This window comes from Schistocerca piceifrons, chromosome 4, assembly GCF_021461385.2.
Source record: "Schistocerca piceifrons isolate TAMUIC-IGC-003096 chromosome 4, iqSchPice1.1, whole genome shotgun sequence".
Taxonomy (NCBI): Eukaryota; Metazoa; Arthropoda; class Insecta; order Orthoptera; family Acrididae; genus Schistocerca; species Schistocerca piceifrons.
In genome coordinates, this window is record NC_060141.1 from 279,098,551 (window position 1) to 279,126,302 (window position 27,752).

General features: G+C 43.7%; 1 protein-coding gene across 3 annotated transcripts in view; it reads left to right on the forward strand.

Moving 5' to 3' along the window:
- The window catches only part of LOC124795136 (nephrin-like), a 721,452-nt gene that overhangs the window by 623,543 nt on the left and 70,157 nt on the right, over positions 1-27,752 (forward strand). For all 3 annotated transcript variants that reach the window (XM_047259013.1, XM_047259011.1, XM_047259014.1), the window contains exon 6: positions 6,172-6,323. In XM_047259013.1, the coding sequence (XP_047114969.1) occupies positions 6,172-6,323 (152 nt within the window). The remainder of the gene's footprint in view (positions 1-6,171; positions 6,324-27,752) is intronic.

Here is a 27,752-nt window from a genome sequence, read left to right on the forward strand (position 1 = left end):
TACGTGGCCCTGACTGCTTTACACGTTCGGGTTCAGATCGTTTGGATATGTTTCGGGTCGAGATTTCCATTTTGTGTCTTTCTACTGCACGACTATTTACAGAATATACACTGATAAACCAAATCATGATGACCACCTGCTTAATAGCTTGTTTGTTTGTCTCTGCAACGAAATAGATCACTGATTCTGGCATCACGGATCCCGCAGTTTGTTCGTAGATTTGTGGGGTACGTACAATTACTACGCGTAGGTCATGTAATTCGCGTAAATAATGGGCCGTGATTAGCGTACGCAAATTTTATCTGTGCGTAGACTTGTTCGTAGACATAGTTTCGGTTCGCATTAATAACGGGCCACTGATTTGCCTTCGCGATGTTGGCGCCCCATAGCGACCCAGATAGTTTCCATAGCGCTTACATTAGGCGAATTTGGTCGCTGAGACATAAACGTCAGTTCACTACAATTCTTCTCAAACAACGTAGCAGGGTGCTGGTTCCGAGACACTGACAGTTACACTGGTGAAAGATGACAACGCCGTCTGGGAAGGCATCAAGCATGAAGTCATGCAGGTGGCTGCCAGCTGTCAGCGTGTCTTCGATTAGTAGGAGGTCCGACACTAGCGCACGAGAATGTCTCTCATAGCATAATACTGCTCCCACCATCTTGCGTCCGTGGCGCGGTGCAAGTTTCGATTCGCCGTTCACCTCGGTGACGGCATTTGTGGAGAAGACTGTCGAACTAGTGTAGCAAAAATGTGATTCACCCGATAAGCCGACACGTTTCCATCGATCGACGGTGGAATCCCGAAGGTCTCGTACCAACTGGAATCCTAATTGACGATGCCGTTGGATCAAAATGTTTACACATGGGGATGGTCTGCTGCGCGGTTCCACGTTCAACAATGGACGACGAACGGTGCACTTTGAAACACTCGTGTATGCACCAGCATTGTGCCATTTCAGCAGAGATGCTACAGATAACGATCTATCCTGCTTTTTTAGAGCAGAAAAGCCTTCGTTGCCACGTTGTGTGAAGCGTCGTGGACAACCATCTATTTAGCGCCTAATGGTAGTTTCACTGTCCTATCTCTTTCCGTAGATGCTCACGACCGTAGCATTCGACGAGCTTTGCCGTTTTCGAGATACTCGTCCACATGTTCAGCTTAATAATAATCTGCTATTTTCGAAGACCCTTATCTCAATGGATTTCCCCGTTTGGAGCCCATATCTTCGCTAGGGTGATCCCACATCCGTGTCTGCTCCGCTTACAAACTTTTGTTACCCCGTCACGTGCCCGCAACGCCACCGGGCGAAATCCTACGTCGCCGTGGGCAGTGGTCACGTTTTGGCTTTCAGTATATGTAAACTTCACTTGGTTGATATTTTCAAAGGCATCTCTATAAAGAGAGAATCCTAGCTCCACCGACAAGATACCATACGTATTCAGTTAAGCTGTAATCAATTTCGTTTGGAGAAGAAAACAGAAAATGTAAGTCTGGGTATTATGTACTACTCTTATGTTGTCCATCAGTGTAAGGTGCCAGGTGGCTTCTCTTTATCAAAAATGGCAGCGAGTTGTATTTAATTGCTTTACTCTGGGCCTTACTTAAGCGGCTGTTTTGATTCTGTTTTGAGAATGAGGAATGAGTAAATAGTGTTATATTTAGCAAGCTTTGTGGTAACCGTGGTTGATTTTAGTGAGCCTTTTCGGGTTGCTGGCGTCGTCTTTCGAATTCGTGGCGCCACTAGCTCAATATATCATGTCATGTTCCTCTGGTTTGAGGCCACTAAGATCTTTGCTCGCCGGCCGTTGTGACCGAACGGCTCTATGCGCAACAGTGCGGACCCGCGCGACCGCTACTGTTGCAGGTTCGAATCCTGCCTCGGCCATGGATGTGTGTGATGTCTTTAGGTTAGTTAGGTTTAAGTAGTTCTAAGTTCTAGGGGACTGATGACCTCAGCACTTAAGTCCCATAGTGCTCAGAGCAATTTGAACCATTTTTTGATCTTTGCTCGAGCTTGTTGATGGTGATACAGTGTGTAGTTAGTGGGCAGGGGGGAGGGAGGGGTCGAGTGGGGGAGTCGTAACGGAGCAAGGAGGACGGTGTGAGAGGCCGGCCCGGCGTGTAGGGCGAGCACTCGCGCAGACGTCTCGGGCAAGGCGCCCAGCGACTGGTTGGTGGGCATATTTGTGGTCCGATTTGAATCCGTGGCTGACTTCGAGTGCAGTCTTCGTGCGTAGCCTGGCCAGTCAGCCGTGGGACGTGACACCGATAGAGAGCTGAAGCCAGTCTCGCTGTGCTGAATTCTGGGCCACCTTTGGACCCGCAAACTTCAGCTTCGATTTTTGAATATCAGTTAAGTTTTTGATTTTGAGGTTTTAATTGTTATTTTCTTATTAATACCCATAGGTCTGTTGGGATCATTGCGATTTCTTAGCTAACCTATTTCACCAACAGTTGATTCCTTGAATTGTGGCTGTCGTTTGCTTTTCGAGGATCTATACTGGCCTTGGTTGTTTGTTAACATGATATCCTAAACGGTGTGAGCTGATGGTGTTTTCTGAACCGAAGCAATAACGTGCTGTGGCTGGACCTCCACCTCGACTCCCCACGTCACGCAGTACCTACATACACTCCTGGAAATGGAAAAAAGATCACATTGACACCGGTGTGTCAGACCCACCATACTTGCTCCGGACACTGCGAGAGGGCTGTACAAGCAATGATCACACGCACGGCACAGCGGACACACCAGGAACCGCGGTGTTGGCCGTCGAATGGCGCTAGCTGCGCAGCATTTGTGCACCGCCGCCGTCAGTGTCAGCCAGTTTGCCGTGGCATACGGAGCTCCATCGCAGTCTTTAACACTGGTAGCATGCCGCGACAGCGTGGACGTGAACCGTATGTGCAGTTGACGGACTTTGAGCGAGGGCGTATAGTGGGCATGCGGGAGGCCGGGTGGACGTACCGCCGAATTGCTCAACACGTGGGGCGTGAGGTCTCCACAGTACATCGATGTTGTCGCCAGTGGTCGGCGGAAGGTGCACGTGCCCGTCGACCTGGGACCGGACCGCAGCGACGCACGGATGCACGCCAAGACCGTAGGATCCTACGCAGTGCCGTAGGGGACCGCACCGCCACTTCCCAGCAAATTAGGGACACTGTTGCTCCTGGGGTATCGGCGAGGACCATTCTCCATGAAGCTGGGCTATGGTCCCGCACACCGTTAGGCCGTCTTCCGCTCACGCCCCAACATCGTGCAGCCCGCCTCCAGTGGTGTCGCGACAGGCGTGAATGGACGGACGAATGGAGACGTGTCGTCTTCAGCGATGAGAGTCGCTTCTGCCTTGGTGCCAATGATGGTCGTATGCGTGTTTGGCGCCGTGCAGGTGAGCGCCACAATCAGGACTGCATACGACCGAGGCATACAGGGCCAACACCCGGCATCATGGTGTGGGGAGCGATCTCCTACACTGGCCGTACACCACTGGTGATCGTCGAGGGGACACTGAATATTGCACGGTACATCCAAACCGTCATCGAACCCATCGTTCTACCATTCCTAGACCGGCAAGGGAACTTGCTGTTCCAACAGGACAATGTACGTCCGCATGTATCCCGTGCCACCCAACGTGCTCTAGAAGGTGTAAGTCAACTACCCTGGCCAGCAAGATCTCCGGATCTGTCCCCCATTGAGCATGTTTGGGACTGGATGAAGCGTCGTCTCACGCGGTCTGCACGTCCAGCACGAACGCTGGACCAACTGAGGCGCCAGGTGGAAATGGCATGGCAAGCCGTTCCACAGGACTACATCCAGCATCTCTAAGATCGTCTCCATGGGAGAATAGCAGCCTGCATTGCTGCGAAAGGTGGATATACACTGTACTAGTGCCGACATTGTGCATGCTCTGTTGCCTGTGTCTATGTGCCTGTGGTTCTGTCAGTGTAATCATGTGATGTATCTGACCCCAGGAATGTGTCAATAAAGTTTCCCCTTCCGGGGACAATGAATTCACGGTGTTCTTATTTCAATTTCCAGGAGTGTAGTTGGGTGTTAGCCGACATCCCTGTCAAACATATTCGAACACCACATAAGTACCTCTCTCTCGTAATACGGCCGGGCGCCAGTTTCGAGACACCGGGAATTGTAGACGTCATCGCTCTGTTCATTATATTGGTTTAGATAGTGCCTAGATCTCAAAATTTGCAATTGCTGAGGTTGTGTAATTGCGTTTGCCGGCCTAGTTTTCTTTCGGGCGTTTGCCGTTGTTGTAGAGACGGTATCTTGCAGTAACGCGGGTGTATCTTATGGCTAGTTATTGTTGCTTTCAAGTAATTAACCTTGCTGAGTTAATATTTGTTTTGCCGGTATTTACTCTACGAAAAGGGCGTTGGAAGGCCGATTAGCTCGTTGTAACCTTTCGTGGATTTCGTATTTGACGTATCCTGTGCTTCTTGCGATAAGCCTTCTGGTGCATCGCTTCTGATGAGGAAATTCAAACTGTTGGTTCCTTAACTGAAGCAGTTATTCATGAAGACCCACCTGTTTTCAGCTTGGTAGTCTTATTTAACTGAAGCTGTTATTAAAGAAGGCTGCCTATTTTCTATATGGTAATTTCACTTAACTGATGCTCTTATCATTGGAGGCATGCCTGTTTTCTATTTGGTAATTTTATTTAACTGAAGCTGTTATGATTGAAGGCCCGCCTGTTTTCCATTTGGCAGTTCTACTTAACTCGTGCTGTTATCATTGAATTCCTGCTTGTTTTCTGTTTGATAATTTTACATAACTTAAGCTGTTATTATGGGAGGCCTGTTAAGCTGTTGTTATTAAAGGCTTGCCTTTTCCCTCTTAATAAAATAAAGAACTATTTCGTAATCTGGGTTTGCTGAAACTCTTGTTAATCGTGGCCTACTTGTTTTTATTGATCTGTTCTGGTATCTTACTAAGTTTGTGTTGTAATTAACAGAAATTGTGACTGCCAGGGACCTACCTGTTACAGAGATATTTATGTCAATTTCGGAGTAACAAAGATGACCCATGATGGTACATGGTGCCCTAACCTTCGCCTTACGTTCCTTTACCTATTATTGTTGTTGAGGTGTAGGGTTATCACCAGACCTGTTAGAATACATATTGAATTGCAACAGTGTAGATGATGAGTGACCACTGCGAAGCACACATGGCTAAGGGGCATGTACATGTGGAACCTTGTTGTCAGCGATTGTTACACTTTGAAAGGGGCCTGATTGTTGCTTTCTGTTTGGCTGCCTGGTCGAATCGTGCAATATCTACATCTATGGGGCATTCGGGTACGACAATAGCCAGCGGTGGAACTGCATGTGAACATGTGGATCAGCATACTCATCGCCAAGATTCCAGACGACCAGGCCTGACCACCACAAAACAGGATCGCCGTATTGAGCACCAAGCATATCGTAACCGGGAACCATGATACGCTGATGCATGGCGTCGGACTGTGTACAGCGGTGAATCAGAGGTCTGTACTACCAGGGATGATCCATTCGACAACGCCTGATGATCACAATGGAGAATCGTCCTAAGGAGCACCAAGTATATCGTAACTGAGAACCATGGATGAATGGTATCGGATTCAGTGATGAATCGCAGTTCTGCACTGCTCTGCGGCAACCTGGGAAGACGACCTATACTTGCAGTGTTTTGGAGAAGCATGACAGAATTTCTCCTGGTGTGGGAAGTCGTCGTGTACGACTTCAGATCATAGCTTGCTGTGAGTGAGGGAACTCTGACGGCACAACGGTATTTCACGGACATCGTGCGTCCTCGTGCGTTACCTCTCATGTGACAGCATCGTGGTGCCATTTTCAACAGGACAATGCTCGTCCACAATTGGCACGTGTCTGTATGAACTATCTGTATAATGTTTAAGTTAACACTGTCAAGTACTTCGTAATTTTTATTCGATTTTTTTAATCACTGGAATAATATTACGCATTCTCTCAACCCGTGAAGTTTCATTTCGTTTCGTCATCCCTTTCTGGGTGCTTTACTCTTTTCGGCACGCAGTGTACTCGTTTACGCACGTTACAAGGCGCGGACTGCACAGGCGCCACTGTTCTGTGCTGTTGTGTACATGCTTTGCGATGTTGCTCTGAGAATAACACTAGCGGCCCGTTGCCTGTTGCAGTGCGTCCGCTGTGGGTGCAGCTGACGAGCCAGAGGCGGCCGCTGTCGGCGGACAACACGTACGAGATCAGCTGTGAGGTGGTGGGCACGAGGCCGCCGCCCGTCGTCACCTGGTGGAAGGGAGGCGTGCCGCTGCGGAACACCCGCGAGATGGTGAGTCCGGCGCCGCATCGCGCACCACTTACAGGGCAGAGCGAAACTACGAATCTTGATTAACAGGCTGCAACATTCCAGGTCCCACCAGGCGACAGGTTCCAGAAGCCTACGGTAGGTTCCATGTAGGCAGTGACGTACAACGAAGAATCTCCTAAATATAGGACATCCAGCCGCGTAAATATTACTTCTTCCACTGCTATTTCAGCCACGTATCGTTCGGCCAAGTTTAGACTGACTAGAAAGACTGTCGACAAGGTAAGGTCCCAAGCGCGGCTTTGTATACTCCATCGCGGCGGTACTGCGCATTCGGGGCACAGATACTGGTAGGCGGCAAAGAGGTATATTAACACAAGCGTCACCTGTGGTGAAAGTGTTCAGACATTTGATTGCTTATCGATGTATATTCGGCAGCAGTAACAGCTTCACTGCTTCTCGGCAGTTTCATTACACCAAGAGCAAGATTCCATGCCTTGTTGTTGTTCTGGTCTTCAGTCCAGAGACTGGTTTGATGCAGCTCTTCATGCTACTCTATCTTGTGCATGCTTCTTCATCTCCGAGTAACTACTGCAACCTAAGTCCTTCTGAATCTATTTAGAGTATTCATACCTTGGTCTCCCTCTACAGTTTTTACCCTCCGTACTTCCTTCCAGTACTAAAATGATGACCTCTTGATGCCTCAGTGTCCTACCAACCGACCCCTTCTTCTCTTCAAGTTCTGCCACAAATTCCTCTTCTCCTCAATTCTATTCAGTACCTCTTCATTAGTTACGTGATCCACCCATATAATGTTCAGCAGACTTCTATAGCACCACATTTCAAAAGCTTCTATTGTCTTCTTGTCTAAACTATTTATCGTCCATGTTCCACTTCCATACATGGCTGTACTCCATACAAATACTTTCAGAAAAGACTTCTTGACACTTAAATCTACACTCTACGTTAACAAATTTCTCTTCTTCAGATACGCTTTTCTTGCTATCGCCAGTCTCTACTTCGACCATTATCAGTTATTTTGCTCCTCAAATAGATAAAACATATCTACTACTTTAAGTGTCTCATTTGCTAATCTAATTCCCTCAGCATCACCTGATTTAATTCGATTACATTCCATTAGCCTAGTTTTGCTTCTGTTGATGTTTATTTTATATCCTCCTTTCAAGACACTGTCTATTCCGTTCAACTGCTCTTCCAAGACCTTTGCAGTCTCTGACAGACTTACAATGTCGTCGACAAACCTCAAAGTTCTTATTTCTTCTCAATGGATTTTAATTCCTACTTTGAATTTTTCTTTTGTTTCCTTTACTGCTTGCTCAGTATACAGATTGAATAACATCGGAGATAGGCTACAACCCTGTTTCATTCCTTTCTCAATCACTGCTTCCCTTTCGTGACCCTCGACTCCCATAACTGCCATTTGGTTTCTGTGCAAACTGTAAATATCCTTTCGCTCCCTGTATTTGATCCCTGCCACCTTCAGAATCTGAAAGAGAGTATTCCAGTCAACACTGTCAAAATCTTTCTGTAAATCTACAAATGCCAGAAATGAAGGTTTGCCTTTCCTTAATCTATCTTAGGGTCAGTATTGGTTTACGTGTTTCAACATTTCTGCGGAATCCAAACCGATCTTCCCCTAGGTCGGCTTATAACAGTTTTTCCATTCGTCTGTAAAGAATTCTTGTTAGTATTTTGCAGCCGTGACTTATTAAACAGATAGTTTAGTAATTTTCGCACCCGTCAACACTTGCTTTCTTTGAGATTGGAATTCACATATTTTTCTTGAAAGCTGAGTGTATTTCGCCTGTCTCATACATCTTGCTCATCAGATAGTAGAGTTTTGTCAGGACTGGGTCTCCCAAGGGTATCAGCTGCTCTAATGGAATGTTCTCTACTCCCAGGGCCTTGTTTCGACTTAGGTCTCTCAGTGCTCTGTCAAATTCTTCACGCAGTATTCACATCTCATCGTCGTATACGTCCTCTTCCATTTTAATAATATTGCCCTCAAGTACATCGCCCTTGTATAGACCCTCTATATACTCATTCCACCTTTCTGCCCTCTTATTTGCTTACAACTTACAACCGATTTTCCATTTGAGCCCTTGATATTCAGAGAAGTGGTTCTCTTTTTGTCCGTAAGTCTCTGTAATTCTCCTGTAAGCAGTATCTATCTCACCCCTAGTGATATGTGCCTCTGCATTCTTACATTTGTCCTGTAGCCATTGCTGCTTAACTGTTCTGCTCTTCCCGTCGATCTCATTTTTGAGACCTTTGTATTCCTTTTTGCCTGCTTCATTTACTGCATTTTTATATTTTCTCCTTTCATCAGTTAAATTCAATATCCCTTCGGTTATCCAAGGATTTCTATTAGCCCTCGTCTTTTTACCTGCTTGATCCTCTGCTCTCTTCGCTATTTCATCTCTCAAAGCTACCGATTCTTCTTCTACTGTATTTCTTTCCCCCGTTCTTATCAATCGTTCCCTAATGCTTTCTCTGAAACTCTCTATAACCTCTGTTCTTTCAGTTTATCCAGGTTCCATCTCCTTAAATTTTGACCGTTTTGCAGTTTGTTCATTTTTAATCTACATGCCTTATCCAAATTAAAACCATTAGTTCTGTTTATGAAGTTACTGGTTAATCTAATTCCTATGAATTCCTTGAAAACAGAATCCCAAAAGGAGGAGGTGGGTGTTAAAATCTACACGTTAGTTAATCGAATGACCCGTATCTGTACAATGCTCTACCACAACTGAATTATTTGTCTGTAGTAAGCGTGTGTATCTTCTTTGTTCCACACACGTCTTACGAACGGTGCGTGTTGTCTGATCTGTATAAGACTTATTAAATTTTCCACAAGGAAACTGATGCACACCCGCGTTACAAAGAAATCAGTCATCCTGTTTTGAAAATGACTGCCTTTCAGCAACGGTTTGTAAATTTCAGTGGAGAAATAACACAGGCAACCGGTTGCAAATATAATTTAATACATTTACTTAGGTTTCATCTCCTCTAAGTTGAAGCGGTTAGTAATACCCAAGACGACGTCTACGGATGTATTCATCAGAATGAAAATGTAGAAGCCATGAAGTTACATGGCGAGAAGGCAATAGTCAAAGTTTATTTGGTAATCTTTCTTAATTGAAGATTTTATCAATGAAGGCCTGATAGTTTTCTATTTGGTAACAAGGGGACATGCTCATGAAAATGACCAAAAATTTGAGAAAAAGTTTCTTAGACTGTAGAAAAGAGCATCTCATGCTGATTTCCAAAATGTGTAGTTTATGGGCATTATCATTTTTCGTTCGTTCTAAAATTGAAGTTGAACGTAATGTTGCACAGGGGCCACGCCCATCTGTCAGTTTGAAGTGCGTCAGAATACGTGATACATTAACTTGTTCTTTCTTTTCTTCCGTCGTTAGTTACGGATCGTTAACACAGGTGTATTCTAGAAGGCACTGACTCCCAGAACCGAAGTACAGGCAAGTCTAGAAGGATTTGGTTCGAATGTAAACTAACATCTGAGACCAAATGATTTCGGTGTTTCCTGTGCTGCAATGTCGATAATAAAGAAATTTACCTCCAAACGGAAGTTTCGCGGCAACCAGTTCAAACAGAACTGAATAACACACATCTGTTGCTTCAAAAGTAGCCCGCAGAAACTGTGTCTGCAGGCCGTAGTGGCCTTTCGGTTCTCGGCGCTACAGTCCTGAGCCGAGCGACCGCTACGGTCGCAGGTTCGAATCCTGCCTCGGGCATGGAGGTGTGTGATGTCCTTAGGTTAGTTAGGTTTAATTAGTTCTAAGTTCTAGGCGACTGATGACCTCAGAAGTTAAGTTGCATAGTGCTCAGAGACAGAAACTGTATCTACAGGCAATGGCTCTAGACGTAAACTTTCGCTTTCTGAATGTAATAAGAACAAGCCTAGTAGTATTGTGAGCACCAATAACGACGGAAGCGCTATTGTGAACCTAAATATGCTGCCAAGACTTTTGAAGGGTGCTATGAAATGTAAGTACTGCAATTGTGAAGAGAGTATTGACGTTTCTGAGGACATTTCAGCAAGGAAGGGTTTTTCAAGTCGGTTAGTGATTGCCTGTAACTCGTGTAAGATGAACAGTGATACTATACGATCGCCAGTAACTGCTAGTTGACATTACAGTGTAAGTATTCAGCTTGCTAATGCAATACGAGGTATTGGAAGGGGAAGGGGAGCTGTCCAGACTTTTTGTGTAGTGATGGATTTGCCTCCACCTCCACTGAGGTTTGACAGATACAATAAATTAATACAAAAAGCTTTATGCGGAGTAAGTGAACATTCAACGAAAACAAACAGCAGAAGAAGCAGTAGCCTTGTCTGAGAATAAGGACATTGTAGCAGCATTTGACGGATCTTGGCAGAAGAGAGGTCATACTTCTCTGAATGGGGTTATAACTGCCACATTTATGGAAACTGATAAAGTAGTAGATTGTGAATGTCTAACAATGCACTTACAGGGTTGTTTAAGTAAATTTATTATCACCCATGTTTTTGTAACGAAATTTGATGGCCCAAGTGGAAACATACAAACTGAAGGACTTCTAAACATTTTTAGAAGATCAGAGGTTAGTCGTGGTGTGAGGTATGTAGGCTACCTTGGGGATGGAGACTGTAAAGGACATACCACTATTGTTAATGGCAGACCATATTGGGTCACTCTGATAGAAAATCTTGAATGTGTTCGGCATGTACAGAAAAGAATTGGAGCTCGGCTGAGAAATTTGTGTAAGGACATCAGTGGAAAACACTGTCAGACGGAAAACACATAGGTGGTCCACGTCGTCTTACAAAAAGTGAAATTGATTCTTTGACTCAGTATTATGGATTAGCAATAAGGAGAAATGTAGGAGATTTGGAGATCATGAGACGAGCTGTTTGGGCAACACATAGTGTCAACAGATGAAACCCCACAGCATGCTTTGTGTCCAAAAGGGGAAGATTCGTGGTGCAACTACTTGTTGAGCACTGCTACAGGTATACAGTATACCCAAAAGGATTCCTTACCACTTGCTGTAATGGAGGCAATTAGGCCTATATATAGGGATCTGGCAAATAAAAAATCTACTTAGGAAATGTATGCTTGGTCTCTCTCAGAATGCAAATGAATGCTTCAACAGCTGTATATGGGAGAGAACACCCAAAGCTGTATTTGTTGGGCTGACAATGCTGAAGATGGTGTAATGGATGCAGTAATAACATTCAATGATGGTGCACTTTCATGGACCAACGTTATGAAGAATATGAACATCCTGACTGGAAGGAATATGGCTTCAGCTCATACTGCTATTGACAAGCGGCGGGTAACCGAAGCAGAGACAGCTGCAGAAGCCGCTACCAAGGAGTCAGGGATAAAGAAAAGAATGAAGAGAAAGAGTATGGAGGATAAGGAAACAGGAGGACAACTGGAGTATGCCCCTGGAATGTTCTTAACGAGCATAGTGGTAAGTTAATAAATCTGTAGACCTTCTTTTGCGATTTACCGAAAACTTGAATTTTCATCATTCAGGTAAACTTTTCTCCTAAATGACTAAAGTTAAAATCACAAATACTGGTACAGATATTTAAAATGACCTCCTCTATCTCTCTTGCCTACGATTTCCTAAGAAATTTATAACGTGATGATGATGTCAGAGAGGTACATTTTTAATTATTTTTGTCGTAGTAAAATAAATTACTGGTCTTTTTCATAGATCAGATCTTGGAAGGAAATAGAAGGCATAAAACACTTATCTGAATGTTGTCTGTACTCTGACTCTTTTCCAATCCCTACAGTCAGTGGTTCCAAGAGGAAATGGTACTGCAGAGAAATAGTGTTCCGTTTTTTATACTATCATAAATATTGTTGTCAGTACCAAAAGATAATAAATATCTCAATGAGTTTTTGGGAAATGCTTTGAATAATGACCCTAATTGTGTGTAAGAATTTCGAGCTACCTCTCATTTATAGATAAGTTGCACTACGAGGCTGAAGATAATGCTAAAAATACAGCCCGTTCAGGGGTACGTCCTCTTAACTGAGGCTGTCATTAAAGAAGGCTGCCTGTGTTCTATTTAGTTATTTCACTTAGCTGATGCTGTTATCTTTGGAGTCATACCTGTTTTCTATTTGATAATCTTATTTAACTGAAGCTGTTATCAGTGAATGCCTGCCTGTTTTCCATTTGGCGGTTCTACTTAACTCAAGAAATGGGTGTAATTCAACCTTCCCGTGAGGCCAGATTACATATGTGTCGTCCACATACCTCTAGAAGACCGTTGGTTTAAAACTTTCGCAATCGAGTGCTTTGTCTTCGACATCTCCCGTAAATAAATTAGCCACCGGAGGAGAGCGTGGAGTCTCCATAGTAAACCTATAAATCTGCTCAGAAACTGCATCACAATGAAGCAGATCAATTGTTTCGTTTTACTGAAACATTCTGTCTCTCAAATGATAAACCTAATGTTGTATTCAGTCGCTCCAGATATTTCCTCAAGGTTCCTCACATCTGACTGGTACATAATCTTTCTACTTCTCCATGACCAGAAACACCGTATTGGATCACTTTGCTACTTTAGACTCTTATAAAAATATCCCCATAAATAACTACACTTCGATCTTTTATTCATTGCTAACAGCCACACACAGTTACAACAAAACTGAAAGAAAAATTTTCGTACTTCAGTTTCCTGTAGTGTATCTCACTTGTGTAATATACGAGTAACAGACTTCACAGTTCCGAAGTTACGAAGGCCAGAAACTGCGAGAATTTGTGCAGAATCACCCTAATATCTTATTCATTCATGTTACTGACCATATTAAAAAACAGAGCATCTCTTACGTGACGATCTATTTGGCTTTAGGACAGGTAAAGACGACAGAGAGGTGGTTCTGACCTTGCGTTTGATGGAAACAAGACTTAAGAAAATTAGGACAGCGTCATACGATTTTTCAACCTAGAAAAAGCGTGCAACAACTTAAAAATGGTGCAAGATGTTCGAAATTCTCGGAGATATGGGTATAGGCTACAGGGAGGATGGATGATATACAATAGGTATAGGAACCAAGAGGAAATAAAAGAATGACAGATCAAGTATGAAGTGTTGGAATTAAAACGTGTGTTGGTTTAGAAATTAGTTACGCAAAAGTAACCTTTAATTGTGAAAAGGGTAGATAACTTACAGCACTTAATCCAGTACATCTTCAAGCTTTACTCCTGCCTAACACCGATACTTCCCAACGTTCCTGCCAGGTGGAACTCGCGATTGAGATAGTCCAAAAGTCATCATGGGGTCATATGACGATGAAGAGCATGGTCAGTGTTGTTTATAGTTTAATGAATCCAAATCCGCTACTACAGTTCAGAGACAATCCACGAGTAAATATTGCAAGTCAGCACCTCAAAGAAAAACTGTTAATAATAGGTAGAATCGTTTCACCGAAACTGGCTGCGTATCACAAAGAACGCAATGTCAGGGTCGGCCAGCAGTCTTTTCTGGTGCAGCAATTGAACAAGTTCGACAGCCTTACATTCATAGTACAGGTAATCCAGCGAATGTGCCAGCTTAGAATTGAATACGCCTAGTGTTACAGTATGGACGGTATTACGGAAACGCCTTTCATTCAAAGGCACTGTTGGAAACCTTAAGAGAAACTGAGAAAGAAAAACGAGCCGAGTTTTTTGTGTAAATGTTTAACAGAATGCATACTGAAGGTGATTTTCTCAATAAAATATTTTTCAGTGACGAAGCGACCTTCCGTACCAGTGGTCGCTCCTTTTTTTGCCGAGTCAGCTGTAACTGGCATATCGTAACTGGATATGCTTGAACATTATCTAGTGCCTCAGTTGCATTAGGACATTGACACAGAATTTATTTTCCAGCGAGATGGTGCACCACCAAATCTTCATCGTGAAGTTGTCGCGCATCTGCGAGTGTGCTGATTTGCATTGGACTTGATGGTACAGCGTCGTGGCAACCACGGTCACCTGGTTTAACCCCAACGGACTTGTGTTATATGGGGTCGCATTAAAGACCAAGTGTTTGTTCCTCCGCTTCCTGGAAACCTCGACGCGCTGCAACAACGGATGGCACGTGCAGTTGCCACCATACATCAAGACTTGCTTCGCAGGATTTGGCAGGGAACTAATAACAGATGCGATCTGTCGTGTTACAAAATGTAGTAACATTGAACATTTGTAAATAAAACTTGAAGCTATACTGCATACAATGCTGCATGAAATATTTCTGTAAGTTTGTTACAATTTCCACAATTGAAGGTAATTTTTGTATAATGAATTGATAATCACCCTGTATATATAAGGTGGCTTGCTTATTTGTTTTATTCTGGACCCATATCAGGAAATATGCTAATCTTTAGCGATTGTTTAATTTATTGCTCTGCCTATATAGAATTTCCGTAGAAATTTTTGAAGTGTTTAATTTTTCAGCAGGTTTTCAGCCTGTGTTTCTGTAGCACGCTGCCTCGTATATAATATTAAGTGATGAAAATTAGTTTAAAAATTGTGCGATGGATACGGAAGAAACATGTGACAATCTGTCTCGAACAATGGTTCTCAAAATCTATGCAATAGCGATTGCGAGAATGACATCTCCTTACTTTTCAAACCTTTACATTTCTGATTTCTAAGAACGTTTTTAAGATTTGGTGACTACTATACCGACACCTAACGATCCCTAAAGCTCATGTGAATTACTTCGGTGCCCGCTGCCTAGTTTATTCCAAATATTACAGAAATAATTTAGATTTAGTCATACTTTTGTGTTGTATGCGATTAAATACAGGGTCGCACTTCACATTCCCAGAAACCTCCCAATAAAATCTGAATTTTCCACTGAGTTCTGCTGCTACTGATTTCGCATTGTCGTCAACCAGAATCTACCTGCATATCGTTTCTCCAGGCACTTAAATAATTACCAAACGTTTACCATAATCTTACAATCGGATAAAATCGGACTCTGCATTTGTACGCATTATGCATGTGTACATACCAGATTCTTCCTCGTGTTTATGAAAGTTATCATTGATTACATACATTTAAAGCTAATCTTTCATTCAGTGCGCTAACTGGATATACTGTCTAACCCGTTCTAGATTTTCTTAGTCACTCACCAATGACACTTTTATGAGTACATCAGTTTGTATAATGGTTGATATCAACACGTTCTGTCTTGTGAATCTGCCATGAATCTGTATTAATTCGAATTCATACTGACAACCTTGACGTCGTTCATAGGAGCATAATGCTCTGAAGTTTCTCTTTATCTTGATATCTGATGATTTCTAGACACAACTTGAGTTATTACATACCACGAAACAAACCACGGAAGATTTCTGAATGAGGTCATGCTACTGCAGCGTGAAGTATAGAAATTACTGAGTAATGGCTTTCATTTATTTATTTCATGCGCCACTTTGTAAGGCTAGCAATAATGGAAAACACATAAAATGATTCATGCGAAGGATGGCAATGCGACGAAGAAGTAACGGCGGCACGATATACGATGGCTATTCGGAAAGTAAGGTCCGATCAGGTGCGAAATGAAAACTACAACGAAATTCCGAAGAATCTTTGCACAGATGTGTTGAGAAGGGTCTCTAGCATGCCTGTCGATTGAGTCAATCATTCATTTCATTGTTGCCCGCACAGTGAGTATGCAGGGATGCCTAGAAAATGGCGTCCCCCGCCAACTACGAGGGCCTGGAGAGAGGTTTCGCCTGAAGTCACGCAACCTCACAGAACTTAACTGTCGTGCGTTTCCTTATACATGACAACTCTTGACCGCACACTGCAGCGTTTCCGATGGGAAGTGTTCGATCACCCACCACACAGCCCGTCATTGACTCCAACCGAGATTCATCTCTCTTCTCACGGACCGCTGGTTGTGAAGACAATACCTTCACACAGACTACCAGCATAGAGGATTGACGGAAAGTACAGGCGACTGCCTTCTGTGACAAGGATATCTGAAAGTTGGTACAACGCTACGACAGATGACTCATTTGAAGCGGTGACTATGTAGATAAGTAGCTGGAAGGTGTAGGTAACAGTTGCAAATAAACCTTTTTGATTTTCACTGAGGTTTCCATTTCGCGACTGATCAGACCTTACTTCCCGAGTAGTCCTCGTAGAAACATCTAAGGTACATTGCACTTCAATACTAGATGTCTTATCGTCTTCAACAGTCCATTTAAACAAAGGTTTTAGTAGTCGTAGGCTCAAATAGTGTATGCGTATGTCCACATAGCGTAGTCCAAAGTCATTCACTGTGTCTTCTGGTTCTCTACGAAACAAGATACGCAGCGAATGCCTTGAGACTGCTTCATGTTGACATATATTGCAGTATGTGATCAGAAGTATCCGGCCACCTATTATGTTACTGGACATCACTATCGGTTGTGTCCAACCTGCGCCTTTATCGTGGCTTGAACTATCTCTGGCACACTTTCAATGAGGTGTTTGAATGTCTGTTGAGGGAATAACAGCCCGTTCTTCCTCAGGAGCTTAGAAATAAGACATGGACGCTTGAATCTGAAGTCGACGTTCTAACTAATCCCAAAGGTGCTTCATTGATCCATGTCATGACTCTGGACCTGACAGTAAATTTCAGGAATATTATTATCTACCTATCGTTGCCTCACAGATGCTGCCTTATGACCGAGTCCACAATCATACTGAAATACACAATCATCGTCTCCATATTATTCCTTTACTGTACGAGTACTGATTGTTGTGAATTGCGTTCATATCCTTTCGCATGTAGCGCTTACTTAAGCACAATAATAGGACCACACGCTAACCAGGAAAAATACCCCAGTATGTGCTCTGCACTTTGCTGTTGTTCAAAAATGGTTCAAATGGCTCTGAGCACTATGGGACTTAACATCTGAGGTCATCAGTCCCCTATGACTTAGAACTACTTAAACCTAACTAACCTAAGGACATCACACACATCCATGCCCGAGGCGGGATTCGAACCTGCGACCGTAGCAGTCGCGCGGTTCCAGACTGAAGCGCCTAGAAACCCGTTCGCTGTTGTCATTACACATGATGGCAGATAAAGTTCTCCAGATATTCGCAAAACCCAAATCTTCCCATCCGATTTGCAACGGGGTATAGCGTGATTCGTCACCCAAATCACCCATTTCCAGTGTTCCACTACCCAGTGGCATCGATCCTTGGCCCACTTCAAAAGTCACTGAGCACTGACTATAGAAATAATTGGCTTATCAGGACCGCTCGACCACTGAACTCTGGCCTTTTTAACTGCCAGCGCATAGTTGTTGTGATAGCTGGAGCACTCACTAGTGATTGCATCGTCTGATCCCAAGTAGTCTTTAACATAAGTCCTCCGCAATGCTAAAGGACCTCTGTCCGTCAGTACGTGGGTCTACCGGTTCTTGGTTTAGCTGAGATTGTTCGTTCGCGTTTGCACTTCACGATCACTTCACAAACAACCGACTAGGGCAGCTTTAAAAGGGTTCGCCGCCCGAGGTAGCCGCGCAGTCAGAGGCGTCGTTTCACGGTCCGCGCGGGTCCCTCCGCCGGACGTTCGAGTTCTCCCTCGGGCATGGGTGTGTGCGTCTCGTTATTAGCGTAAATTAGCTTAAGTTAGATTAAGTAGTGTGTAAACTTAGGGACTGATGACCTCAGCAGTTTGGTTCCATAGGACTTTACCACCAATTCACAAATTTCCAGTTTAAAAGGCTTCAAATGGTCCAGATGGATTTGTCACTCAGGTAGCATCCTACGATTACTGCATGTTCGAAGCCACTGCTCTCTCCAGCCGATTCATTCTGCTGTTTATTACTGCTTCTGTACTGGCAACACCGTCCTCTCCTCCTCACATTATCTGGCGGGTCCGTCTTTCGTGACATCTAGTGGTCCGTTCCGTATCACAAAGGGATGTCTGAGCAGTTTTAAGCAGATAATGTATAATGAAGGAAGCGGAACATCGAACATTCTGAGATACGCTACTGACCTTTTAAATATCATTCCGCGTAAAGATTGTATTTGAGACTGCGTGAACCATATATTTGCTGCAGCTACTTATCTACCTGAACGTTCCTGTGCAAATAATGTTTGCACGAGGGTAAGTCAATTATTACCCTCAAAGTTGCTATACTATTTTATTGTAATCAAATAGGAAACTTACAATAACATCATTTTTCGACGTAGTCTCCTTGCGTTTCAACGCACTTGGTCCATCGCTGAACAAGCTTCCTGATGCCCTCATAAAAGCAGATTCTGGGTTGAGCTGCGAGCCAGGAAAACACCGCTTCTTTCACTGCTTTGTCCGAGGCAAATCGACGGCCCCTTAAGGACTGTTGGAGTGGATCATACAACTGATAGTCAGAAGTGGCAAGATCGGGACTATATGGCGGATGATCCAGTACTTCAAATTTGAGTTTCTGGAGAGTTTCAGCAGTTTGGGCAACAGTATGCGGACGGGCATTGTTGTGCAACACCACAACACCTTTTGACAGAAATCCTCGGCGTTGGTTCAAATGGCACAAATGGCTCTTAGCACTATGGGGCTTAACATCTGTGGTCATCAGTCCTCTAGAACGTAGAACTACTTAAACCTAACTAACCTAAGGACATCACACACATCCATGCCCGAGGCAAGATTCGAACCTGCGACCGTAGCAGTCGCGCGGTTCCGGACTGAGCGCCTAGAACCGCTAGACCACAGCGGCCGGCCTCGGCGTTGGCTTCGAATTGCAGGCTTTAGCCTGGCAGTAAGCATTTCACTGTAACGTACACTGTTTACTGTTGTGCCCCTTTCCCCATAAAGCTCCAGTACTGGACCTTGTGCGTCCCAAAAAACCGTAAGCGTCAGTTTTCCTGCGGGTGGTTTGGTCTTGAACTGTTTGTTGCCCGACGAATTTGGATGTTTCCATTCCATACTGTGCCGTTTACTCTCTGGCTCGTAATGGTGGATCCATGTTTCGTCACCAGAAATTGTCTCCATCGTTGCCATAACGATCGAAATGTTTTTTGCAGCTGTCCAAGCGCGTTTGTTAACGCAACTGTGTGAGTTGTTTTGAGATCCATCTTGCACAAACTTTATGAAACCCAAGTCTGTTGTGGATGATTTCGTAGGCAGAATCGTGACTAATTTGCAGACGATGTGCCACTTCTTCAATAGTTAATCGTCTGCCTAAGAGTTTCATTTGACGTGAACGCTCAATGGTTTCTTCATTTGTGGCGGTAAACGATCGCCCGGATCCTTCATCGTACGTAACACTTGTGCGACCATTTCGGAATTTTTTAGTCCATTCTTAGACACTCCGTTGTGGCGAAACACTGTTCCCCGTACTGTACCGAAAGTCTTCCATGAATTTCGGCCCCTGATACGCCTTCCGATCACAAAAAACAGATCAATGAACGTTGCTCTTGTTTGGTGGAAATGGACAGCGGACCAGCCATGCTTAACACCACGGCAGCGATAACGAAACTAACCTAGTAGCTTGAAAATTGCAAAGACATAACAACAAATAAACAAAGCATGCGTCATCAACTTAAAACGACAATACTACCAAAATAAACAAAAATATGACTAAATTGCGGATACTAATTAACTCACCCCCGCATATACAAAGTGTTTCACTAAATGTGTTTGCCTCTGAAGTTACGAAGTAATTGGCAACAGAAACATTTATTGTGGTAGGTCACCATAAGAAGCGTTACACTGTCTGTGGAAAGAGTTACAGCAAAAATACACAATTTTTACATGGAACAATAGTTGTTTCTATCATGCACTGGAATCAGTAACACCATCTGTGTATACATCAATTTAAATTACATTCATATCACTTTTTGTTTGGGAGCTACAACCTTTAAAAGTTTCAGGGGCAGATACCACACATGCTGCGCATAACGCTATGCTCCTTCTAAATGTGGTGCGGACGAGTAGTAACTTTGCCGATGTCACGGAGCGAGAAGCTTCGTCGATGCGCTGTTAGACTGCCGACAGTTCGAGCCACACAATCAAACGGGACTCAGTGTACCACAGTTACTGACATCGGATGAAGATGGCATACATGAACAACGAGTACGTTGACATGTTGCTGATGCTGGGCTAGTGCCGACATAGTTTATTGAGTTATTATCGATGCCACTGACGCAGACATAGCGTACGCCGTGAGATATCCTAGGCGAAGAGCTCTAGCAGCCATTACGTTCTTACGGGGCGAACAACGACTTCGGGAAACAGGCAGCTTGGTAATGCGCCGCAGTAACAGACGAAGAACTGCAAGAAGTGAGGAGATGGAGGTGTTTGTTTTAGCTGCAGCACACCACGACCTCATGTCAGCTTACGAGCCGTTGCTGCACCCGCTGGTGCCAGTCACACATCTGTGTGGCATATAGTACACAGCCACAGGTTTCACCCGAACCGCCTCTCACTGACACAGGAGCTGCATGGGAACGATTTCCGTAACAGTCTGTGAATGTGCCATGCGTAATTCCACGCTGGAGTCTTTACAAGGTGTTATGTTCTCTGATGAGTCCACGTTCACAAATTATGGTGCAGTGAATCGCCATAATACGCACTACTGGGCCGCAGGCAATCTTCGTTGGGTACGACCAGTCGAGCGTCAACGTAGATGGTCTATTAATGTATGGTGTGGAATCCTTGGGGATGAAATCATCGGTCCACACTACTTCCCAGATAAAAAATGGTTCAAATGGCTCTGAGCATTATGGGACTTAACATCTGAGGTCATCAGTCCCCTAGAAATTAGAACTACTTAAACCTAAGTAACCTAAGAACATCACACTCATCCATGCCTGAGGCAGGATTCGAACCTGCGACCGTAGCGGTCTCGCAGTTCCGGATTGTAGCGTCTACAACCGCTCGGCCACCAGCGGCCGGCTAATTTGGGTGGTCTCCTTGAACATATGTGTCTGCACACGAGAGTCCATATGTGGATGCAGCACCATGGTTACCCAGCCCACTCTGCGCGTGCTGTTGTGGAAGAGCTAAACAACAGGTTTGCAGGAAGGTGGTTGGGGCGACATGGTCCTCATTCATGGCCCGCAAGGTCGCCCGACTTTACACCATTAGATTTCTTTTTGTGGGATATCAAAAGGATCGTGTTTATTTCGCTGAGCCCACATCTCCAGATGATCTAAAACGGCGCATCGAGGACGCATGTTGCTCCGTGACACCGGCGATGTTGCATGTCATCCGCAGATCCTTTAGAAAGCGCATTGCATTGTTCATTCACGAACATGGACACACATTTGAACATCTAATGACAGAAACAACTATTGTTCGACTTAAAAAAATTGTATCTTTTTGCTGTAACTCTTTGTATAATACCACAATAAACTATGCTCATAGCTCAGCAGACAGCGTAACGGTTCTTATGGTGACCTACCGCAATAAATATTTCTGTCGCCTATTACTTCGTAACTTACAGAGGCTAACACGTTTAGAGAAACACCCTGTATGTATGTGTGTGTGTATGTGTGTGTATATATATGTAAGTGTGTATTTGTGGGTGGAGGTTGGGGGAGGGACATTCGATGAGGATACATTGCGAGAAGGTTATTATAGCGAGACTGTCAAAGCCAACTTTGCATCAGCTACACATCCGGCAGTGGCCAGAGAGTGCACAGCTCTCTGACCGGAAGCCGCGCGGCAGGCGGCATTATTAACTGGCGCGGCGTGCCACTGCTTCCGGTTCATTCGGCGCGGCACCTGTCACCTGTCAGCGCGAGACCGCCCGCCGGCCCCGTAATTAGCGGTTATAATGTGCGCCAGGCTGAAAACTGTTTGCGCGCACTTGCCGCCGCCACGACCCATTAATTATTAGAGCGCGCGCTACCGGGATTAGGCGGGTACCCGTGGCGTCGGATTACGTCGCTGCTAGCGGTCCAATCATAGCGGCGGCTGCGGATTTCCGCAGTCACATGAGCAGACATGCACTGCTGCGGGCGGCTCAACCTGCCCTTGTGACTGCAGCCTCTCACGGTGCGCGTGCCTCGCCGATCCTCTCATTCGTTTCATTAACCGCAGCAGAACGAGGTACCCCAGATTTCAATCCAATTATGATTCTGTTTCTTCTTATGCACAAAAAACGCCGTGACGCTATGCACTTTCTTTCTTCACACGTTTGGTTTATTGTCAGATATGGAAACCATTACTTTACTCCATCGTCACTGATGAATCTACATCTACATTTACATTTATACTCCGCAAGCCATCCAACGGTGTGTGGCGGAGGGCACTTTACGTGCCACTGTCATTACGTCCCTTTCCTGTTCCAATCGCGTATGGTTCGAGGGAAGAACTGTCGGAAAGCCTTCGAGTTCGCTCGAATCTCTCTAATTCTACATTCGTGATCTCCTCGGGAGGTATAAGTAGGGGAAAGTAATATATTCGATACCTCATCTAGAAACGCACGCTGTCGAAACCTGGACAGCAAGCTACACCGCGATGCCGAGAGCCTCTCTTGCAGAGTCTGCCACTTGAGTTTGCTAAACATCTCCGTAACGCTATCACGCTTACCAAATAACCCTGTGACGAGACGGGCCGCTCTTCTTTGGATCTTCTCTATCTCCTCTGTCAACGCGACCTGGTACCAATCCCAGACAGATGAGCAATACCCAAGCATGGGTCGAACGAGTGTTTTGTAAGCCACCTCCTTTGTTGATGGACTACATTTTCTAAGGACTCTCCCAATGAATCTCAACCTGGCACCCGCCTTACCAACAATTAATTTTATATGATCATTCCGCTTCAAATCGTTCCGTACGCATACTCCCACATATTTTACAGAAGTAACTGCTACCAGTATTTGTTCCGCAACATATAATCATACAATAAAGGATCCTTCTTTCTATGTATATGCAAAAGAAAAAAATGGTTCAAATGGCTCTGAGCACTATGGGAATTAACGTCTATGGTCATCAGTCCCCTAGAACTTTTAACTACTTAAACCTAACTAACCTAAGGACATCACACAACACCCAGTCATCACAAGGCAGAGAAAATCCGTGACTCCGCCGGGAATCGAACCCGGGAACCCGGGCGTGGGAAGCGAGAACGCTACCGCACGACCACGAGCTGCGGACTATGTGTTTGCAATACATTACATTTGTCTATTTTAAGGGTCAGTTGCCATTCCCTGCACCAGGTGCCTATCCGTTGCAGATCTTCCTGCATTTCGCTGCAATTTTATAATGCGGCAACTTCTCTCTATACTACATCATCATCCGCGAAAAGCCGCATGGAACTTCCGACACTATCTACTAGGTCATTTATATATATGAAGGGCTCGGAGAGATATAGTCATAAGCCACAACTTTCACGAAATTGAATTATTCATCTTGCGGCATTCTTAACAATGTCTTCTTCACAATGTGTTGAAAAAGTTCCATGTTACTGCAACAGATGGCAGGCTATGATGGAGTGCAGTTCTATGCTGTGCCATCTGGTGGTAGTTTCAGAAGATACATAGTCACAAGCCACGACAAAATGGCAGGTGGGTCAGGGACGTCTGAAGCGTCTTTGGGTCTTCAACACATATTTGACACAGACAGTAGTGGAAGTGAAGAGCTTGACCCTTTGGATCCTGACAGTGATGAATCTTGGCATCCATCGACCAGCAGTTCCAGCTCAGATGATGTTTCAGTAAGTATATAAAACGGTTTATTTCTGGTGATTAATTTCCTGTGGCTTGTGACTTTGTTTCTCTCAACATTGCCAACGCATTTGACAGCCATCCTGTGTGTTAATGATGAAACTTTATGGGCACATTTATATTACTACTTAATGGTGCAATAATGTAGTTTCAAAGGTAAAAGACGTGTAAAAAATATTTTCTCATTAATGTGGTTTTAGCGAAATTTTATGTTTTGTGTGGCTTATGACTATATCTCACGGAAATTCTTAGACTATTTTGCACTTCATGTTATAGCTTGAAATAAGTAGAATAAATGAAGAATCACCCGAAAAACCAAAGCCTTCACGGAAAAGAAAGCGAAATATCGATCAGTGGAAGAAAAATAAAGCAAAACGTCGACGAAATGCTGGTCAGCAGTATAAGTCTTTAAAAACCCACAAGACTGTTCAGGCTGCTACTATAGGAAGTCCCTGTACTTGTTTAAATAAATGCTTCACAAAACTGCTTGGAGAGAAAGAAAACATTTTTCATTCATTTTGGGACATAGGAAACTTTAATTCCCAGAATACTTACCTGATGAGCTGTATGAAAATGGAACCAAAAAAGCGGAGGTTTGTTCACTATTTAAATAAAAAGGGTTTAATATTTTGTATATTTATTTCATTTTGTTACATTTGTCATAATTTCTTTCAAAGCTATCCAAAAAAGACTTCCAAGAAAATATCATCCAGGGATGTTACATTTTCTTATAATGTGAGGATATGCGGAATACAAGTAATGATCTGCAAGGAAGCTTTCCTAAGGGTTCATGGCTTACAGATACATGCACGAAGAGTGAGGAATTTGCAACATCAAATGAAGCAGGGATTTGCAGTGCCAAAAGAAGATGGAAGAGGTTTGTATGTTACTCTGTGCTATAAGTTAGGGATGTACTCAAACTGAGTACTATACAAACATTTCTATTAGTCAGAGGATATAAGCTCATCCTTTTTTTTCTTTCAGGAAAACATGGAAACTAACCACATAAATTTCAAGACGAAGCTGTACAAAGTGTTAGAGAATTTCTCAACGCCATACCGAAATATAACAGTCATTACAGTAGGCAACAGAACCCCAATAGAGTGTGTTTGGATTGTGATCTAACAACTGCTTCCTTATTTCGAAATAAATACTCTGAATACTGCAAGGAAAAGCAGGTTCCTGCAGTATCTGAAAGCAAATTCAGAGAAATTTTCGTATCTGAATTTAACATAGGCTTCAAACTACCAAAAAGTGACACCTGTTCAAAATGTGATGGGTTTCTAATTGCAATAAATAACCCAAAATTATGTGCAGAAAAAGTCACACAAAAGAAACAACAATATGAACTGCGTCTCAAAAAGGCTGACAGAGGACAAAATATGATTGCGTCTTTAACTGCTCTGGCTAAAGAAAATTCGAAAGAGCATCATGTGATAGCAATGGATATGCAGCAAACGTTCCCCACACCTAAACTAACAGTTGGTCCAGCATTTTACAAGAGGAAAATATGGACATACAACTATGGTATCCATGACTGTGGATCAAATAAGGGTTATATGTTTCTGTGGAGCGAGAAAGATGGAGGACAGGGTGCAGATGAGGTTGGGAGCTGCTTATTGAAGTACTTGGAGATAATAAATCCTCAGACAAAACATCTCCACATAATCACAGACAACTGTAAGGGTCAGGCAAAGAACTGGACTATTTTTGCTTTGGAAAGGTCCCTTGTTGCTACCAAAAGATTTGATTCTGTCCAGTATTACTTCCCTGTGGTAGGTCACACCATGCTACCTTGCGATCGTGATTTTGGTCGCATTGAACGGTATGCAAGAAACAGACGTCCAATAGTGTACATTCCAGATGAATCGGCAGAAGTAATAAAATGTGCGAGTCCAAAACATTTCATCGTAACTAAAATGGAAAGAGAAGACTTCAGAAGTTTTGAAAGTCTGAAGACATTGATCTCAAAACGTACAGAATCCACGTCTGGAGATCCCCTCCATTTCAGTGAAGCTACTCAATTTAAGTTTGAGTCTGAAGATCCCTTCAAGCTATGTGTAAAGCACTCTTATTCAGACATAGGAGCTTTCACGTCAGTGGATATTCGTGTCAAAAAGAAAGGAAGGCTAGTCGAACCAAATCCATATCAGCTGCGAATAAAGTACAGAAAGCCACTACCAATTAACCAGAAAAAATTGATGATGTACTGTCTCTTATGCCGTACATACCTGCAGCAAGTCAAGATTTCTTTCGGTCATGTACTGGAAATAACGTGTGCAATGATGAGGTAGAGGAACTTCCTTGATGTAACTGTAACAATGAAAAACTAATTTATACGTCTCAGATACCTGATATGTATATATTAATGTGTAAAAATTATACATTCTGCTTGCTGTGTAAGAGTAGTTAAAATAAATCCTTACAAATTCATACTTTATGTTTTAAACAATTTTTTGGGAGATATAGTCATAAGCCACCATTGACTACATCTTAATTAGAATCATTCTAAAATTAATATTTTATAGCATGCAGAAAGTTGACTATTTAACAACATGCTTTGCAAGTATTAAGCAACTGTTTGCAGTAGAAATAAAGTTTCTATTTTCTATTAAACATTTTCAGACCTCCGTGGAACTTTAAACTCGCTGTATCTCAAAACTAGTTCGATGTGGCTTATGACTATATCTCTCCGACCCCTTCATATTGTGAAAAGAAATGGTCCCATAACACTCCCCTGTGGCACGCGAGATGTTACTTTAACGTCTATAGACGTCTCTCCATTGAGAACAACAAGCTGTGTTCTGATATTCCGTAGGCTCTTACTTTGTTTATCAGGCGACAGTGCGGAACTGTATCGAATACTAGTGTTATGCCGCTTATTCCAAAAATATCTTGTTGAAATCGGATGAATTACTGTCTTCAGTATTTAGCATGGACGGGGGGATCATAGAACAGAGCAATTCAAATGGTTCAAATGGCTCTGAGCACTATGCGACTTAACTTCTGAGGTCATCAGTCGCCTAGAACGTAGAACTAATTAAACCTAACAAACCTAAGGACATCACACACATCCATGCCCGAGGCAGGATTCGAACCTCCGTCCGTAGCGGTCGCTCGGTTCCAGACTGTAGCGCCTAGAACCGCACGGCCACCCCGGCCGGCGAACAAGTTCAAATTATTTATCATCACAAATAATGAAGATATAAGAGCCCTATTTGATGATAATGTTCTTCCCTCTCTATACATTCACTTGTTATGGTATGGGAACAGACAAGATCCCAGTGCACTATTCAGGTCGTGGGCTGCAACAACCGCCGCAGAGTTGCACCATACTGACATCAGAAAGCTGCAAGTCATTTTGCATGCCCTTTCATCTAACCGGAGGATTACCCAGTAATTCGAGGGTAATAACGATGCAGAACACTATCGAAATGTTTTATTAGAAGAAATTAGATTTCAGTGACTGTACGTATTCAGCTCTTGCTAACTTCATGTCATTACCTTTAACTGGGTGAAGATCATCCTTGTCTTGTCTATGCTTTCTGTGAGTGTTTGGGAATGTGAAGCACGCTGAATCTGGAACAGTGAGATCAGTGAACGCAACGAAAAAAGAAGTCCTCTGACATCAACCCGGGTGGGCAGTGTCTGGTGTTGTCTCCATGAAAATTAACAAGCTGAGGCCAGGCGTGGGGGGGGGGGGGGGGTTGTGGGAGGGTGGGGGGGGGGGAAGTGCCAGCCA